Source organism: Copidosoma floridanum, unplaced genomic scaffold (assembly GCF_036245765.1).
Source record: "Copidosoma floridanum isolate Cflo_tuat_1 unplaced genomic scaffold, Cflo_Japanese_pri ptg000032l, whole genome shotgun sequence".
NCBI classification, from domain to species: domain Eukaryota; kingdom Metazoa; phylum Arthropoda; class Insecta; order Hymenoptera; family Encyrtidae; genus Copidosoma; species Copidosoma floridanum.
Genome location: NW_028321909.1, coordinates 4274045 through 4293849, shown reverse-complemented (window position 1 = coordinate 4293849; position 19805 = coordinate 4274045). Strand labels below are relative to the sequence as shown.

The 19805-nt window shown below is 34.3% G+C and overlaps 3 protein-coding genes across 4 annotated transcripts in view; 1 reads left to right on the top strand and 2 right to left on the bottom strand.

Moving 5' to 3' along the window:
• Positions 1-16600, bottom strand: part of LOC106642619 (protein KRI1 homolog) — a 66894-nt gene extending 50294 nt beyond the window's left edge. The window contains exons 1-10 of one of the 2 annotated variants that reach the window (XM_089597287.1): positions 16330-16600; positions 16158-16258; positions 15701-16075; positions 15324-15640; positions 15076-15257; positions 14740-14999; positions 14404-14667; positions 14150-14307; positions 13952-14069; positions 13166-13863 (exon numbers count right to left, since the gene is read on the bottom strand). In XM_089597287.1, the coding sequence (XP_089453413.1) occupies positions 13166-13863; positions 13952-14069; positions 14150-14307; positions 14404-14667; positions 14740-14999; positions 15076-15257; positions 15324-15640; positions 15701-16075; positions 16158-16258; positions 16330-16453 (2597 nt within the window). In that variant the 5' untranslated portion in view covers positions 16454-16600. Of the gene's footprint in view, positions 1-13105; positions 13864-13951; positions 14070-14149; positions 14308-14403; positions 14668-14739; positions 15000-15075; positions 15258-15323; positions 15641-15700; positions 16076-16157; positions 16259-16329 lie in introns of those variants that run through there. The other variant, XM_014357448.2, reaches the window with a different exon arrangement.
• A 133-nt stretch (positions 16601-16733) lies between these two features.
• Positions 16734-17811, top strand: LOC106642628 (uncharacterized). Its single transcript, XM_014357457.2, has 2 exons — positions 16734-16866; positions 16961-17811. Exon 2 carries the CDS (start codon positions 16968-16970, stop codon positions 17604-17606), a length of 639 nt encoding a protein of 212 aa, XP_014212943.1. The 5' UTR covers positions 16734-16866; positions 16961-16967; the 3' UTR covers positions 17607-17811.
• kin17 (kin17 DNA and RNA binding protein) lies at positions 16825-19183 on the bottom strand. Its single transcript, XM_014357455.2, has one exon. The coding sequence runs from the start codon at positions 19022-19024 to the stop codon at positions 17852-17854; it is 1173 nt and encodes a 390-aa protein (XP_014212941.2). The 5' UTR covers positions 19025-19183; the 3' UTR covers positions 16825-17851.
• Positions 19184-19805: the final 622 nt, after the last annotated feature.

Below are 19805 nucleotides of genomic sequence, written 5' to 3'. Positions count from 1 at the left end.
ACAAGTGTATCTAGTTAATAATTTTTTTCTGTCCGACATGTTTTAGCGTCAAAACCAAAAAGTTTTTTGTATGACATCGTTTGTAGTCTGGACATGAAAGAAAAGTGATACAGGACATGCTGAACACATTGGAGAAGCAGTCTCTAACGTTAATTCAGTTTGTCAAACACACAACAGTTAATAAAGTACTTTTGATATCGTAAAAGGATAAGAAGTGTCCTAAAAAGCTCTTAAGAATTTTAATATTACTGTCACAACTGTCGAGCGTAGACATGTATCTAATTTTAAAATTTTGGACTTAGAGATTTCATGGAAAGCTTATTTTGAAGTGAAAAAAGAAGTTTAATTATTGTATATATTAGTTTTTTTTTTATTTGCAACCCAGAAACATAATATTTCTGTGACAAGTTATCATTAAGTCTTTGAGTGATAACTTGATTTTCTTTACCTTTGCTATAATAATAAGTTTGACCATCCAGGCAATTTCGCATAATTGTTGTAAACATTACTTTATATTTGTTTAATAATATTAAACTTAATCATATTTAAAAAAAGGTATTGAAACTATACAACACTGGTTGGAACCAGTACTGTATAAATTTTTTTTTTTTTTAATTATAACACTTAAGCACCATGTTCTATGTGTAGGTATTACCATTTGTTTATGGTATAATTATTATTAAATGATGAATCACGTGTTTAAAATTATGTGATGGATAAGAAGTTGACACTATCTTCTACTTAAACAAAATTTACAGATGTAGAACTAAGCTATACATTAGTGAATTAACACGATTTTCGCTGTTACTATTTTCCTTTATATTTGTCTGGTGTTGTATGAATACTTGATTTACTAGAAGAATTCCCTTAAGTAAAAGCTGACCTACAAACATTATTTGCTGTTCTTCGGAATTCCAAATATGACTTTAAACAGTTTGTAGACTCTGGGAGAAAGAATGACTTGTCTTTCCACGGGTGGCTTTTGTTGTTCTCGTTAGCTATAACTTAGAATATGCACAATATCTGTCATAGTCCAAAAGACTATTATTTGTAAGTTGACTATACAAGTCAAGTGCTGGTTAAGTGCGGTGAAGATCGAATTATAAGGAAATGGTATGCGACAGAATCGGCGACTGCAATGCTAACACCATCATTTTTTGGATGAAAAGAGTAAATTGCATCGGTAGTCAAGAATAATTAAAACTTGTTGTAGAGAAGAAAAAATCTGACTAGTGTTTCAGTTACTTCAAGTACTTTAGTCAATCTTGAGGTTACAAGCGTGTCTTATTGATAATTTTCTTTTCGTCCGACATGTTTTTGCGTCAAAACAAAAAGTTTATTGTATGACACCGTTTGTAGTCCGGACATAAAAGAAAATTGATACAGGACATGCTTAACTCATTGAATAAGCATTTTTTTACATGAATTTAGTTTTCTAAACACACAACAGTTAATGGAGTACCTCCGACATCGTTTAAGGATTGGAAATGTCCCATGAAGCTCTTAGAATTTTGATATCACTGTCACAACTTTCAAGCGTTGACATATATTGATATGCAAAGTTTTTGATCTAGAAATTCTATGGAATGCTCTTTTTTAAGGGAAAGAAGAAATATATTTATCGTAATTATTGGTTATTTACTTTTATTTTTAACTTAGAAAATCATTTTTTCGTGACAAGTTATCAGTTAGTCTATAAGGGATTACTTTGTTTCTTTGCCCCTGCCATAACAATAGGTTTGACCATCATGGCAATTTTGCATAATTGTTATAAACCTAAGGCTGTCGCTTTTAGACAATTATATCATGTCTTGCGAATTCTGGTTTATCAGCAACATCGGGGTGAGTGGTTTAGAGTAGTAATTAACAACTTCCGTCTGTAAGACAGTTTTATTTAGTCTACCAAATCAAGCCAAAAATAACACTTTTATTACTTAATCATAGTTGAAAAAAAGTATTGAAACTATACAACACTAGTTGGAACAAGTGCTCTAGAAATTTTTTTTTTTTTGAGTGCTACATTTAAGCACCACGTTCTAGGTGTAGATTTCACTATCAGTTTATAATATGAATATCGTTAAATGATAAATTACGCGTTAGAAAATATGCAATGGATAATTAGTTGACTATATCTCCTATTCAAACAAAATATACAGATTTACAACTAAGCAGTACATTATTTTAATTGGCACTATTATCGTTGTTACTATCTCCCTTTATTTTGGCCTGTAACTGTAAAATCACCAGATTTACTAGAATAATTTCCTAAAAGCCCACCTACAAACATTATGTGCGTTTATTTGGAAATCCAACTATGACTTAAAAAAGTTTGTGGACTTCGGGAAAAAGAACGACTTGTTTTTCAACGGTCAGCTTTTGTTGTTTTTGTCAGCTATGACTAAGAATATGCATTATATCTGTCATAGTCCAAAAGAGAATTATTTGTAAGTTAACTTTACAATTTAGGTGCTGGTTAAGTGCAGTGAAGATTAAGTTATAAAGGAATGGTATATTGTAGAAACTAAGACTACATTGCAGACAACGGAATTTCTCGAGTGGAGAGAGGAAAATGAATTGGTAGTCAAGAATAATCAATCATTGTGTCAGAGAAAGAAAAATCTAACTGGTGTTTTAGTTACAGTCAATTTCGCGGTAACGAGTGTGTCTTATTAATTACTTTTTTTGTCCTACATGTTTTTGCGTCAAAACTAAAAGTTTATTGTACGACATCGTTTGTAGTCCGGACATAAAAAAAGAGTGATGCAAGACATGCTAAGCTCATGGAAGAGGCAGTCTGATACATTTATGTAGTGTATAAAAAATACAACAGTTTATGGAGTAGTATGTCCAATACAGTTGATAGATAGGAAGCATTAGGAGTAGTGCAAGAATTCGCTATAGCTTAATACGTGAGTTATTAATAATGTGAGAGTATGAACTTTTTTTTTAAATTTATAGTCTTGATCAAAATTTAATTGATGAGCTCTTTGGCATGGTATTGAATAGAGATCCATCTCACACGTTACTTTTTTGATGCTGTAAAAGTATCGGATGTACCAGAAAAATTTTCTAAAATAAAAGCCCACCTACAATCATTAATTGCTGTTTTTATGAATTCCAACTATGACGTTGAAAACATTGTGGACTTTGCAAAAGAGAACGACTTGTTTTTCTCCGTCTGACTGTCGTTTTCCTCGTGAACTATGACTGAGGATACGCAGAATGTCTGTCATAGTCCAGAAGAGAATTATTTGTAAATTAACTACACAAATCGGATGCTAGTTAAGGTAAAAGCACCAGTACTTGGACAATACAAGAATTGGCAGTAGTAGTTGGACAAATTGAAATGTAAAAAAAGTTTGATATTATACTAGTTGTACAAAAATTAAATAAATATTCTTTGAAAATAAAGCCATTTAGAGGTACATAAATGTTTTGCAATAATTTAATTTAAGTACATCAAAAAAAATTTGTATTGTTGCCAGTCAATATTTCACTGTAATGTTAGTAGTAAATAGGGTAGCGACTGCATTCGTACACAAAAGAAAAAATTGTTTCCAACTACTTTAATGAAGTGAAAAGTGATTCTGCTTTAAATGTATATATTTTTTAATGAATTGTTGCTCACTTTTAGTTGAAATAATAAAAATTAAATTTTACATTGCTTGTCTAAGTATACCTCCCAAATTTTATCTGATACCCAGTATGTGGACAAGTCGAGACTGCTTGGCCAATATCTACTCTCATTTGTGTCATGGGTACCCAATCCTTGGACACGTTGATAACACTTAAGTCATTGTGCATCGTTTTGTGGGTTTAAAAAAAGCAATAACTCATGTTTAGTGCAAAATCAACCTGTTTTTAGTGGTAAGCATAAGTAAATCTTATATATTCAGAAATTAGACAAAACAGAATTCATATAGGGTACAATCGAAGGAACGCAGACAATATAACCTTCAAAAGTTGTTTACTAACAATGCGACAATAGCTTATCACTAGTATCATCATTTTTATTGATAACATCTGCATTTTCAGAATAATTATGTCTAAGCCTCAATCTAAGGCAGCCCAATCAACAACTTCAGGTGAGAATAAAGATATTTTGAAGCGTAAGCGTGCCAAAAATTCAAAACAAAAATTGGGACGGAAAAAAAGTCTTGTGAACAGTCATACACGAGAGAAAAACTTAAAGAAGCTTTGGACACAATGAAAAAAGGTAATATGACAGTAAGAGAAGCATCTGCACAATTTGGAATTCCCAAAAGCTCGCTTCATTTAAAAAAAAAACGGCACATCACCGTTAGAAACCAGAAAAGGGCCTGCGACCATACTGTCAGAAGCAGAAGATGACATGGTCTAGTGGATTTTGGAATGTGCCAAGAAAGGATGTCCGATTACTAAAGGTCAGTTACTTGATAATGTTCAGAAGTTTATAAAAGATAGTAAAAAGGATACAGTTTTTCGAGATGACAGGCCGTAAGCACTGGTATGCTGCTTTCATGAAACAGCATCCAAATTTAAGTAAAAGAGTTGCTCAAAATTTGACAACCACGAGAGCGTCTGTTGATGAAAAAGACATACGTGGCTGGTTCAGCCACATCAAAGATTATTTACAAGAAAAGGAATTAATTGATATCAGTCCAAGCTGAGTATTCAATCTGGATGAAACAGCTATGATGCTTGTACCAAAGGATAATTCTGTGATCACGAAAAAAGGTGCATCATCCGTTTACTAAATCGTTAGTGCGAACGAGAAGGCAACATTTACAGTTTTATTAATCGCACATGCATCTGGGCAGCTCCTCCTGCCCATGATCTTGTTCGACTGTAAGACTACTCCTAACAGGAAAATCGTTAACTCCATTCCAAAGAACTGGTCTATCGGCCATACTGATAATGGCTGGATGACCTTCGAGAGCTTTTATTCTTATATTAAAAATGTATTCCTGAAGTGGCTTCTGGATAATAACGTGAAATTGCCAATTATTCTTTATATTTATATTGATGGACATGTTTCTCATTTAACCTTGCCTTTGTGTCAGTTTTGTAAATCGAATAAGATCGAGTTGATCGTATTACATCGAAATTTGACTCATATTTATCAACTTTTGGATGTATCAGTTTTTCACCCCCTAAAAGAGGCCTACAAAAAATGTGTACGTGAATACAGAGTTGAAAATAATATGGTTAATGTGCCAAAGCACGTTTTTCCAACTATTTTGCAAATCACCTTACAATCAACTGATTTATCGCAAGCCGTAACGATTGAATTTAGATCTTCTGGATTGTGTCCCCTCGATGCAAATGCAATCAATTATATTTTAAACAAAAAAAAAAAAAGGGAAAAGAAAGCATAATCAGTCAGAAACTGGCTGATAACCCAGACAGTATCACAACGGAAGAAGATTATTTAAAGCTATTAGCACTCTGCAATAATATTTTACCTCCTGATACTGTTCTTGCTTTTGAAAATAGTATGAATAAAGACGTATAGGATGGCGATATTAGGCAAGAAGGACATTTTAATTTCTGGTGACAATTGAAGCAAGTGCCTGGGATATAAGTAACATAGTTGTATAAACAGTGTTTTAGAGAATAATATACTTAACGATGAGTTAGTAACAAATAATGAATCTGCTATGGCATCTCCTCAATCTTTCGAGCTTAATCCTCACGTAGATCTTAATGGAAATCAAGATCCCTTGCAAGAAATCGAGTTTATCGATGACAATGGACAAGTACAGAAGGTTGTTGTTCAAGGTACTTATTCTTTGGAAACTACTTTAAAATTTTAATAAACATATTAAATTGATATTTATAAATTATATAAATTTTATTAGGGATTTTGATTGAGGATCAAGAAATTATAATTGAGAATGTTATTGAGGAAAAAAGTATTTTAAATAACAATAAAACAAGTATAATAGAATCACATAAAAATATAAGTGAGTTATTAGATTTTCCCCAAAGTAAGTATTTCATTAACTTCATCAAGTTTTAAGTAAAGCATAATCAATTATAAAAACAATTTTTTATGTCATTAGGTAAAGAAAAAGACAGCACTGCAATTGATAACAGTTTCAATGTTGAAAATGAGACAACGAAACAAATTGAAACACTTAACACTACAAACTCAGATGTACTAATGCAAATTGATAATGGTCTACATATTGAATATGCGGCAGAAAATCATCAAAAACCAGACTACACCAACTTGATTACAGAGATGTCGGTTGATCAAAGCTCTTTAAATACTGATAATAACGCAATAGACATTAATCAAACACCTATCGATACAAATTCAGATAGAGTAGCATCAAATAAAATTACAGAGCAATCGACATTTTCAAAAAGTAAGTTGAATTAAATTCTAATAAGATTTAATTTTATAGTAAACTTAAAATATTTTTTTTTTTTTAAGGTGTCGAGACTGAAACTTTTAAAAAATCATTTCCTGTGCCAGATTTTTCTTCAAAATTCTCTCAAAAGAAAAAAAAAAAGGCAAAAAATACAAGTAACGAGGTTCCTATAGTTGCCGCAGTAGGTGATTTAATCAATATTTTAGAAGCAAAACATGAGAAGAAACAATTAAAGGAAAAACAAACGTTGGTAAATAGAGGGGAGAGAGAGAAACTAGAATAAAAGAAGAAGAGCAAAATATACATGTAACACTGAGAGAAAAAAAGAAAGCGTTGATAGCGAGAAAAAAAGATTTGAATAAAAACATCAAAGATTTAAGAAGAAAGATCAAGACCGAAAACATGAAAGAAAATATCGTTGCACTGCGAAACGAAAAATGCCAATCAGTGCAGGAAATTCATGAAATTAAAAGGTTATTGGTAGAATTGAAATGGATGCTTTACAAAAAAAATTGAAAATCAAACAGGAAAAAAACTAGTTTGTTTTTATAAATTTTTAAATATATTTTCTGTAAGCTTTAAATATTCCAGTTACTTGTCTTAACATAATATTACGATGTGTAATTATTTAATGTTTACGTTAGATTCTTATATTTGAATAAATTCTTTTGCTTGTAATAAAAATAAATCTATTTAAAAAGTGTTATTTAGATAAAATCATTAAAATGCATTTCAAATATTATTTATTTAGTTGTTTCCAAGTATTGGTACAATGGATCCAAGTACATCTGCCTTAAAAAAAAGTTTGTCCAAGTACGGGGGTTTTAATTACTTAACTTTTTTAATTTTTCGTATTATTTTCAAGCAAATTAATTTTTTTTTTTTTTTTTTTTGATGGTAAAAAATACAGACTATCGATTGAATCATTTCTAAGTAATCGGTTTTTGATATTTGAAAAAATAAAATCGAAAGAACCATTTGGCGAGTCCAGTTATAAGGGAATAATATACCATAGAAACGACGACTACATTGCAGACAACGGAATTTCTTGAGTGGAGAGAAGAAAATAGATTGGTAATCAAGAATCATCAAAAATTGTGTTAGAGAAGAAAAAATCTAACTGGTGTTTCAGTTACGTTGTATGATCTCGTTTGTATCCCGGACAAAAGAAAAAGAGTGATACAGGACATGCTGAACTCATTAAAGAGGCAGTCTCATACATTTATATAGTTTTTATAAAATACAACAGTTCATGGAGTACCTCCAATATGGTTGATAGATTAAAATCATCAGTAGTACTGCAAGAATTTACTGTAGCTTTTAGTGAGATCAATCAATAACGTGAAAGTTTAAAAATTGTTATGTTTTAATAAATAGTCATGCTTGAAATTTAACAGACGAGCACTTCTTCATGGTAATGACACGGGAACTATCTCACGCGTTAGACTATTTCGTTGCTGCAAAAGTATCAGATTTACCAGAAAAATTTCCAAAAACAAAAGCCCATTGTCACGTACGATAGTAAATAGCCATGTATATGTGTGCCTCTTTTAGTTTGAACTTTAAAGGATATAATAATAGGAAATATATAAGGAGAGGGCTGAGAGTTGGGAGTGGCGGGGAGTATCAAACAAGAGAATTAGTTGATAGCAAAAAAAAAGTCTTTGGCTTCGAACGGTAACGCACAACCCACCCATTCTTTCGTTTTTAATATTAATGAACTACTTCATCCAAACTCCGTGCAGTCATTTCATGAGCACCCCGAGGCCATAGACTCTCATGTTACACCATTTATAAACATCATTTACTGTTTTTTTTTTTTTAATATTATGGCTTAAAAAATTTTGTGGACTGCGCAAAAGAGAATGTAGGATTTATGTAAGAACAAGATATGTAGAATTCTTGTCAGAGTCCAAAAGATAATTTTTTGAAAGTAAACTATACAAGTCAGGTGCTCGTAAAATGTGTCGAAGATCGAGTTATAAGAGAATACCATGCTACAGCAAAAATGACTACATTGCAGACACCGGCATTCCTCGAGTGGAGAGAGCAAAATAGATAGGTAGCCAAGAATAATCAAAACTTATTTCAGAGAAGAAAAATTTAACTGGTACCAAAGTTACAGTCAATTTTGAGGTAACGAGTGTGTCTCCTTGATAATTTTATTTTTTGTCCTAAATATTTTTGCGCCCTAACAAACAGCTTATTGTATGGTTTTGTTTGTAGCTCGAATAAAAAAAAGAGTGATACGGAACATGCTGAACTCATTGAATAAGCATTTTTTTACATGAATTTAGTTTTCTAAACACACAACAGTTAATGGAGTACCTCCGACATCGTTTAAGGATTGGAAATGTCCCATGAAGCTCTTAGAATTTTGATATCACTGTCACAACTGTCGAGCGTAGACATGTATTGATATTAAAAATTTTCGATCCAGAGATTCCGTGGCATGCTTATTTTGAAGTAAAAAAATAGTCCATTTATCGTCATTATTAGTTATTTCATTCTATTTGTAACTCAATAACATTATTTATCCGTGACAGGTTTTTAACAAGCCTATTTGGGATTACTTGATTTTCTTCGCTACTGCCATACCAATATTTTTGACCATCATGGTAATTTCGCATAATCGTAAAAATTACTTAAGATTGCCACTTTTGGTCAGTTGTATGTATATCTGGCGAATTTTGGTTCATCAGGAACAGGATTATCTTTTTTCGTGATAGTAGTAATGTACAAATGTTAAATTGTGATAGTAATGTGTAATGTATGAATTAAGAAAATAAAAATTTTTTTTTAATACTATGACAATGACGTAATCCTTAAAGTAAATAAAAAAAAGAATTGGGAAAAAAACAAGATAGATAAATGTATTAGAGAACACTAATGTAATTAGAAATTAGTGTAAATTTGAGTATATGGAAATGTTCTACAATGTATCCAATCATCACAATATAAATGAAAAAAAATATACTCACGATTTAAGTGATACTTATAAATGACATTTTTATCAAATACGTACTCTTTTCTTTATGTGTGTGTTTCTGTTTTGTGTCCGTACAATGTACAATTGTATAAATTAGGAGTCAGGATGTGACTTATATTGTAGATAACTTAACTGTATATACATTTTGACTGACAAAGTTTATAATATTAAGATTATTTAATTATTAGTACTCTATTGCCGTAGTTATGACTGACTAGTCTTTATCAGTCATGCTGCGTTTGGCATTTTCATGTTCGCATCTGCATAGTTCCCTGAAGAGGGAGTCAGGATGACTCCGAAATATTGGATCACATTGTCCAACTAATATATGAAATAAATAGCCATGCTTCAAGATTCCAAGTTTTTTCATTTAAATTTCCTTAATTATGGCAAAGGAGCAAGAAGACAGTAGTTTTATTATCAAATTGTATAAATTCATTTGCCAATACTAAAAAGTTGACAAACACTGTTGGCTTGACACCTTTGTCAGTCTGACTTGTTTTGAAAAGTTTGCTTGACACGGATAATAATTCCTCCACGGATGAATAAAGACATAAACCAATTTTTGTTTATTTTACTTAATGTTTCTTATTAACTAACAGAGTGTGTTTTAAATTGAAGTAAACACTCTTTGCTTATTGCAGACAGTTCGTAGCAATTTGTGGGGCTTCAGAGCATTACCATCTGCGTCCATTCACTACAATCGAACACACGCTCTCCTAGTTAAGTAGGAGTATTACTGATCGAGGCATCTGATTAAAGAAGAAAAAAGAAGTGGAGCCTAACACACGCTGGTCCCATACTAATAACTAAATATATTATTAGCATGTGTACACTAAAAGGAAAGGGTGACCAAATTCAAACGTCATCCTCATTATCCGCAATATTCACACGGAACGCATAGGAGAAGTCCAGTTTTTCTCCCTAAGCTTAACCGTCTAGTGCTGATTATAGGTTTTCCAAAAAGATGGGTATATAGAGATTAGAAATAAGTTATTAGGGGTCGAAGGCATAAGAGGGGAGCTTCACAAAAATTTAAGTGCTAGCATGTGTCATTGACCAGAGTGTATTATAGTGGAAGGGGGACAGTCTTAAGTATTATTATCTTTCATTTACTGTCTCTTTGCGTTTACAGACAAAGCTATTTTTTTTAAAAGAGACTTCGATCGCATACGGTGCAGCTTAAAATACCAATAGATGTAGAGCGCAAGTAAGAAATTTTAAAGCGTTTTTTACTATGAGTAAGTACTATGTTGTAGAATGACTCAAGTAAAATATTGAGCCATTAGTTCATTGAAACAATACAAAGTTAGGTAAGAAACATAGTAAAAGAATAAGTACAAAGTACTTTTGTAACATTTTTATTTGATTTTTTTCTTTGAATTTACTGGATGGAATCGTAATGAAGAAATGATGCAAGCATATATTATGAATATCATTTGAATGTATCGCCAATGCGAATTTAGGATGCGTTTGAAATATATAGTTGATAGTTGAAATTTGTTCTACAGGGCTTTTTTGCAAATAAATGTGTTATTTTTTAAAATAATGTGAAATGTCAATAATGTTTTTCGAGTGAAGTTTTGAGAAAAAATGAAAAGTTTACCCCCATAAAAATTACCCGCAATAGTAACGCGATCATCACTATTGGACAGTAAATACTGTATAACAAGAAATGAGGTGTACACAGAAGAAGGAGGAGTAGGGTCGAGGGACGGTTTCGATGATGCGCGCAGTGCGCACTCAATTAAAAATTAATTTCAACCCGGTAATTTGCGAGGAGTGCTCCCGATCAATTACATCGAGGCTACACCGAGGGCGGAAGAAACGGTGCGCTCTCACCCTCGTTTTCAGTAGGCGACGATCCGTGAAATTTCGGCCGTTGTCGCTTTCCATTCTCGTTGTCTCCCCGACTCTCTTCCGCACACACTTACAGTGATCGAGTGTACTACCCATACGCGGCGCGGGTTTACGAGTGTTTTCCGACGAAAAAAGAACTTCAGGATTCCTGATTTATTATTTCGAAGGACACTACGTTTTTTTTTTCTTTTCTTGTTTTCTTCTTTCGCATGGACGTTGAACGATTTTTTTTTTTTTTTTTTTTTTTTTTTCCAAGGGCGGTACTTCGAGGGGAACCAACAAATGATTTTTCGAATTTTCGTTCGCAATACAAAAAACTTCGCGGGAAGGAAAACGACTTGTAAATTAGTTTTACAAAAAAAGAAGCAATGAGTTGTTCTCATGTTAAACAAGATTAAACAAAACCTACAGCATCCCAAGTACCGACTTATGAAACAATGCATGCACGATGCTATATCCACGCCGTTTCAAACAATATTTTCTTCCCACGTGCAATCTAACTTATAACATTTTGATGAGCATATAGGAACGGAAACCAAAATACACCTCAACAGAGAGACAAAAAAAAAAAAAAAAAAAAAAGAGTAGGAGTGTTGGGGGAGGGTTGAAAGTGCAACATTAATTGGGAATTAGAGAGGCGTGAGTCCGTTGCGAGTGGGGGGGGGGGAGCTCTTGCCAGGCCACCTGCTACACCGTACACGCACGCAAGAGCCGGGGGTTCCCCGCGAATTGATTTATCGCACCCAAGGGGCTCTGTCGTGTATACCCTGCGCGCGTAAAGTTCCGCCACCCCCTCGCGTACCTACCAGCTCTTGGACTGTATGTAATACCCGCCTATTTGATTCTCCCTCGCCCTCGACTATCCGTAAGATCCTGGTACCGTGTGTAACACACCGAGTGTCTCGCTTGCACCAATTACCATTGCGACGTGCTCGACACCTTCACTTTGCGGAATTGTTATCTCCTGGCGGGTGAACGGTGAAGAGGGGGCTGGGATTTTTTTCTTCACTCGCGGGGTTTACGTACAGGAAAATATTGATGGTTCTGAGATGGAATTTTGATCCTTGCCACAACTAGCATTGAAAATTTTGTATTTTTTAATTGAAAAAATAAAGGTAGAATTTCTAGTACGTGTATACAATAGTTTCATCGGAGGGTGGGACACAAATAGGGGGAGGGGTATCTCGAAAAATCAAGTAATTTTAGGGAGGGTTGCGTGTTTAGGGGTAAGCGACATACGGACGGGATTACAGGCGCTGGGATACGTAGTCGTGTATACAGGGCGCATAATTCTATACCTACGGGTTGCTTATTGTGTTGTTGCAGTGCAAGTCTAACGTAATCCTCAAACATCGTTTATCATTACGGGTGTGTACACTTTGTCAGGGCGGAATCAGTCGCCGAGCGGGGAAAAAAGAGTACTAGGTACTTACAGGATGAAATGTTTTAATGCTGTCGAGTGTTAAATTTGCACAAGTGTGTTACTGTGAAAGTTACACGAATCCCCTTCCCCCCTTTTATGTTGTTCATGAAAAATTTGTATGAAAAAGTTTTACAACTTGGGAACTAAAAGTTAGTCCGGTTGAAGTGCCCTAAGGCATAATGTTTGTTCGATAATTAGCAAATTTTTTGGATTATCAAGAGTTGTTTCAAAAGCACAAAAACGGTCCTCCCTTATCAATACTGTGGTTACAAATCTATAAAAAAAGTTTTTAAAAAGCGACACTACACGTATTTGCTTAATAGGTCGCTAAAAGTGTAATTTCCTATATACATGTATATATATATCTCTTAGTAGTTATAAAAACACGGTATTTAAAATCTGCGGTACGGAAACAGCCTTTCGTAAACTTACAGTAAAATGCATGTTCGCGAATGGTAACAATAAAAACACACAATTTTTAAAACGCAATCATTTACATTTGTACACGATATACGTTAAAGTCAATCATCTTACTTCTGAGTATTAGCGTGTTTCAGCTTGGCCTTGAATTTTTTTGGATTTTTAATTCCGTAAGCCTTGAATCTTTCGTCGTTCAATTGCAGTATTGGATTCTTCTTAGCCTCCTCTTGTTCCAATTTTTTCTGAGCTTTTTTCTTGAACAGTTCTTTCCGCATTTGCTTCTTACTCAAAACTTCACCTTTGTCCTTACTATTTTTCTCTGCAAACTTTTTGCTTGGTTGAAGTTTTTTCTGTTCTGGACATTTCTCTTGAATATTACTATTCTTCTTTTTCTTCTTTTTTTTCTTTTTTTGAGTATGATCAACATTGGTGATGGCTTGAGGCTTGTCTGATGAAGATGCATTACTTTTATCCTCAGAGTTTTGCTCTTTCTTTTTCTTCTGTGGAAGCTCGCTGGTGTTGGTAGACTCTACTTGCTCCAACAAAGCCTTCGTCTTTTTCTTTTTCTGGATTTTTTTACCATTGACAACTGGTTGTTCTGTTTTTAATTGATTTATCGTTGATTCAGGTACATTCTTCTCTGATGGCGTTTCAAACTCATTATTTTCATTTACAGTTTCTTCGTATTTTCGTTTCTTTTTGCTGTTTTTGATCTCTGTAGCTGTTTGTTCATTTTGAATTTTATTATTTGCTTCACTGGTGTCTTGAGTCACAGTCTCCACCTTTTCACTTGTATTTTTCTCACTAATAGCCTGTAAAACAAAAATTTTTATTCAAGTTTTGTTATTTTTCAAATTAAATTCATCCTTACGAATTTTATTGAATACAAATTAAAAATACCTCTCCATTTTCATCTAGCTTTCTTTTGCCCCTACGTTTTTTCTTCTTACTTTTTTGCACTTCAGTTTCCTCGACTTCTTCCTTTTGGTTGACATTAGCTTCATCATTTTCAACAGATCTAGTTATAAATAGTAAACATTATCAATTCAATTTTCATATAACTTTTTTCTTAAAGTAAAGTATATTAGCAAATATTACTTGTACAAACTTGGTAGGTATTTCCTCTTCAAAGCCTCATTCGCCGCTTTCTGTTTGTATCTCTTGATGTCACTATATTCTGAAGCTTCATCTTTCAATTGCAAAGCTCGTTTCAAAGAGCACCACCTATTTAATTCCTTGTCATCAGCCAGTAAAATCTAAATAATTGAGAATGTACACGTGTAAAAGCAAATAATATACTATTTATTGAATATTTTGAATTGATGAACCAATTGATTCGTTGAAAACCTTACCTCTTCTATCGACAGTCCATAATCATTTGGCACAACTTGTTTGTACTTAAATCTGCATGGTAAGTCATCGATCATGTCTTCGTAATCAAGAGCGTAATACTGTTCAAAGTATGCTTGAGCCTTAGGAAACTGTTCAGGATTAAATTTCGGTTTTTCTTTTGCAATCATCTCCGCAAATTTACTGCGCCTTCTTCGTTTTTTTTTCTTAACGGACTCTTCCCCTTCATCGTGTGCACTTTTTTGGCCATCACATTCCGCATCCATCTTTAAAATAAAATGTCAGCAATTTAAAAAATTGTCAATATGAAAGCACAGAATCGAAAGGATAATACTCACATTGAATTCTGGATCCTCACAGTGCAATCCTCCCTCGTAATACGAATCGTATTCTGCTATGTTTTTAGAGTTTGGATCATAGTGATCCCAATTTTTCTCTACCCCTAGTTCTTTGTCAATGTCAGGAAATTCTGGCTTCATTTCATCCACATCCTCGGCATAGTAATTATCATTAAATAACTGACTCATTTTTTTATCATGTTCCAAAGGATCAAAGTCATCTTCTAGGTCTTTTAGATCAAGTTTTACGTCATCATTTCCTAATCATAAAAGAAAGTTAGTTTGAAAACCTATGTACTCATGTTGGACGAACTTTTTGTATAGATGAATTCAAACCTGTGATTTCTCTTAGTTTTTCTAATTTCTCTTCTATTTCTTTTCTTTTGAGGGCTTTCAACTGTTTTAATTCTTCTTTTTTATGGATTTTTTCCTTTTCTTTTCTAGCCTTCACTTCTGCTCGTTTATCTGCTCTCTTTGATTCTTTCTTTCTTAGTGTACCTTCCAAAGTACGAGGATATCTGTAAGAAAAGCAAGGTTACATTTTACCATGAAACATTTCCAACTCAGATAAATGATTTTGTTACCTTTTGATGAAATCTGGATCAGGTTCTTCAAACCTAAAGTTATACTTGTGTTCAAATTCCTCTTGCTTATTAATGTTCCTCTCATCCTCCGACAAATTTTCATCCGAGTCATGAATCACCTTAGCGTACTCAAGATCAGCGTTTATTTCATCATTATCCAAGAATTTTTTCTCTAAAATGTAATCCCTCAAAAACTTCTCGTCTTTATCCAAATTGGGATCGCTCCAAAAATCTCTGAGAGACTTGAGTTCCTTCTGTTCTTCCTCATTGATCTCTCGAGACTGACCCTTGAGCCATTCTTTGTAAGCTTCTTCTTCCTGAAAAATACATAAACATCAGCAAGTCCACCATTGCATGCTATTCATTAATAAGTTTACCTTGTGTTGTTCTGTCTCCGACTTCGTTTTTGGCTTCAGAAAATCATCATCTTCCTCCCCCTCTTCGTCTTTCAGAGCATTCTTAAAACTGTCTTTCAGTGCTTGCTGTTCTTGAACATACGTCGGGTCCCGAGGCCTCTTGTGAACACCATCTTCCTCTTCGCTGTCGCTCAACCTTCCGCCCTTTTTCACTATTATCTCACGTTCGTAATCACGCAAAGTCATCGGTTTTTCCTTCTTTTTCGGCTTGCTCTCATCTTTCGATATCGTCACGTTATCGAAAAACTTGACGTTCTCATTGTAAATCTTGGGATCCTTCTTTTTCAAGCAGGCAAGCGTTTTGTAGAAACTTTTCTCAAACTCCTCTGGTATTTCCTAGGTAAATGGAGAAAAAAAAAATCCTCTTACATAGAAACATTCAATTAAAACGTGCTCACCCACCGACGCTACTACTCACTTCACCCTCATCATCATCGCTCGACGAACTTGACTCATCGTCGTCTTCGTCATCGTCACCCATGAGATCCAGAGCAACATCCTCGCCGTACTTGGTTTTTACTGTAACAACACAAAATAATCAATACTTAAGTATACCTACCTTCGTCGACATGTGTAATGCGTCAACTCACGCTTGTTCAACTCCTCTTTCTTCCGCCAATTGTCGTAATTCTTGGCGTAACTTGTATCAGTATTCAACTTTTCGACGTCCCCGTCATCCTCCTCATCGGAGTTTTCACGAAATAGTTTCAGCATTTATTAATTTTTTTAATTTTCAACTTTTCAAGTGCTGGAATAATTATAGGTAACACACTGCCGTTGAGGGGACTATATGTGTGTAAATAACCTCAAAAAAAAAATGCTTGTACCTACGTGTACCGTGTACAGTACTCCAGTTCCACTGGTTGACTGGTTCCAGTGGTTCCACTGGTTCCACATCAGTTGCGCACAGCATATGTGCGCAATATACTATATACATATATTTTTGGTAAACACGACCTAACTTTTTTGACGTACGTCTTCTGCTATGTGTATACACTTTGTGTAAGCGGTATTAAATTGTTTCACACAAAATTATTAGACTGATTTGTAAATAAAAAAAAAAAAAAAAAAAAAAAAAGGTGGAATTGAAACAACTTTGTCACTTGCTGTGGATCACAATATTCCAGGTACAAATTTCTGAAGTTTATATAAGCTGTATGAGTAAATCACTGACAAGCACGATGAAACCAAATTAATGACAAGACTTTGCAATTGTTTCAGCTGGAAAATGATAATAAGTATACTGCAGTGCTGCAAAAGTAGGCTCAGGCCCATAGCTGGTGTAACGAAATTTGTGCAGTCAAGGTCCTGCACGATGATGAAGACCTCTGAGAAAATGGAGCTGTTGTTGAAGAAGAGGGACCACATACCTCTGAGCTACGAGCTCGTTTACCGTCAAAAAAATTACGTATTTCAACACATCATGTACTACTCGGTAAACATCATAGCTTTCATCAGTCTGAGCGGGGGAATTTACTTTGGATATCAGTTGTACAAGGATCCAAAGTACTTCATAAGCGAAGATTTTGAGGAAAATCCAGAGCAACTTTTAGCTTTCATGGTGGTTAATGTGTTTATGCTGTTTGCAGCAAATCTTTTGAGATCACGCTGGCCTTTGAGGATATACAGGGATCCAAATAAGGGCGGATATCGAGCTGTATTTATCAGTAGGGTACCTTTTCATTTGGAGTATTACGAATTTCCAGCAAAGAGCTTGAGTTACAAGTCCAAGGAATCTAAACTTCCCTGGAATTCTGTGACGTTCAAGATTGAGAACCAGAAAAGAAAAATAATTTTGTTCGACAACTTGTTTAGGAACCACAATGATTTTTACCAGATGCTCAGATCTGATCAGCTTGATTTTTAAATTTTTTTTCTTTTTTCACGACTTTTTAAGATAATTCAATAAAACAGTTGACTGTAATATATTTCTTCCTTCTACTGTAATGAGTTTATAAAATTTGACCTCACAGTACCAGCAGGAAGTTTCCAAATAAGTAAATACTGGCTTGTAAAAAATACAATTCATTATTTATTAGAAATCCGTTTACCATTCTATAACAATAATACAACTCAAGCGTACAAACAATACCAACTATACTACACAAAGATTTAGAGAACATATTTGCAAAATTCTTCGTAAGGAACTCTTTTTAATAATTTCTCACCATTCTCGAGTTCAATATCCGCACAAAAGTCATCTATCCTTACTTTCTTCAAAACTCCTACTTTGCTCCTGTATTTTCCCTTTAATATCATAACTTGGCCATCCAATGCTGGAATGACGGTCTCTAGATGCTCCTGATCTATTTTAATTAAGTTTCCTTTCACCTCATCCGGGGATTTTAGTTTGACTTTGCCAACAAAGCCATCTGGGTCAACTATTTCCTCAACTGTGCCTTTTGCCTTGTGGTACTTTTCTCCCAGTGATTTAGTCACCACTTTGACGGATATACCAACCACCAACCAGCCTTTGCCTTTACCAACTGCTTTTTCATCTTCTTCACTATCGTCCTTTTCTTTTTTAATTTTCTTGTGAGATTCCTCTTCACTTTTTATAGACTTTCTTTTAGAACTTTTACTCTTATCCAAGCCATGTTTACCATCGAGCAAAGGTTTGACGAACAACATTGGCACAATTTTTTTGGGTTTCATCTTGATGTCAAGCTTCAAGGGAGCATCATCCTCTGGCCTCTCGAGTGGCCTAAGTTCCTCCTCCTCCTCTCCATTTTCCTCACTTGTTTTTCCCTTTTTCACCTGCTTCTGGATAAATTCCAGCATCCGCTCTTCATCATCCTTGTCCATCTTTTCTTTCTTCTCCTTTTTCTCTAAGGCAGCTATGGCATCGGGATCTCTGTCTATGTATGTTATGTACCATCCTTTCTCTGTCTCGTCCACAACACACTTGCCAGTTCTGCCTAGCCATTTGACATATGCAGTCAGTGTCAACCATTGGGTGGCATTCATGTGCACGTGTTGTCTGTCAGCAATGTAATCCTGGTAAACTCTGTTGGCTGGTACTCTCTTGGTGCCGAACTGTCGCTTGAGAAGGTGGAGATAGCCACTGGAGAACTCTTTGGAGAATTGGTCCATGTACTTATTGGCGTTGTCAGCAAAAAGCAACAGCTGTCTGTGGTGCGATTCCGACATTGTGTGGCACTTGAAGCCATTCTCGTCTCGGCATTGCTTTTGGCACATCTGACAATACCATCTCAGCTTCTGCAGACCTTTTGCTTTGATCTTGTTGGCGATGTACTTGGGCGTACCCACTTCGTGCTTGCCCATATCTCCTTGATTTTAGCACTAACTTTATGATATATAAACAAAACAAAAAAGGGTAGGCGCAAATTAGACAGCTATCTTTAGGACACTAGCTGAGATAGATGTAAACAAATAAAATAACGGAAAAGGTTAGGTCAGGTTAGATAGCTTATTAAAACGTGACGTGGCTCTGACGTGGCCTAAACTAAACTGAAGGCTAAAACTAAACTCCGCGCAGATACCTACACATATATATTGTAAACGAAGAGCTGAGAAGGGTATGGTCAAAAATTTAAACCAATCGCAGCTCTCACTCTCACCGGAAATGAAAAATTTCATGATTCGTAAAGGTCCGAAGTATTTTTGTTATATTTCATACTGGTAAAGAGTTATGTGGTAATTACAGAACTACCTGTGTCCATGCATGTGTTATTTCTGTCTGCACTGTCTGCATCTGCAGTGTTCTATAGAAGTGTATACAATAAAACAAAAGTTTTTAGTTGAAGTTTTTTTTTGTGTGGTTAATATAGTGAGCTAGTATATTAATTCAATTTAATCACAATAGTCAACTACTATAATTCTTTGGTAACAGATAGTAACTTTGTAAACAAAGGTCTTATCAAATCTCCACAAATCTTTAAAAATATTTTTACGATAACAAGTTCCAAAAGATACGACGATTTATCTCCAAACGTAAAATTTAACTCTTTACATTAAAAAAAAAAAAAGCGAAGAAAGTAAAAAAAAGTACAGAAAAGCAGAAGTAGCTGTCTTGGAAAATATGATTAAATAATTCAAATAATTC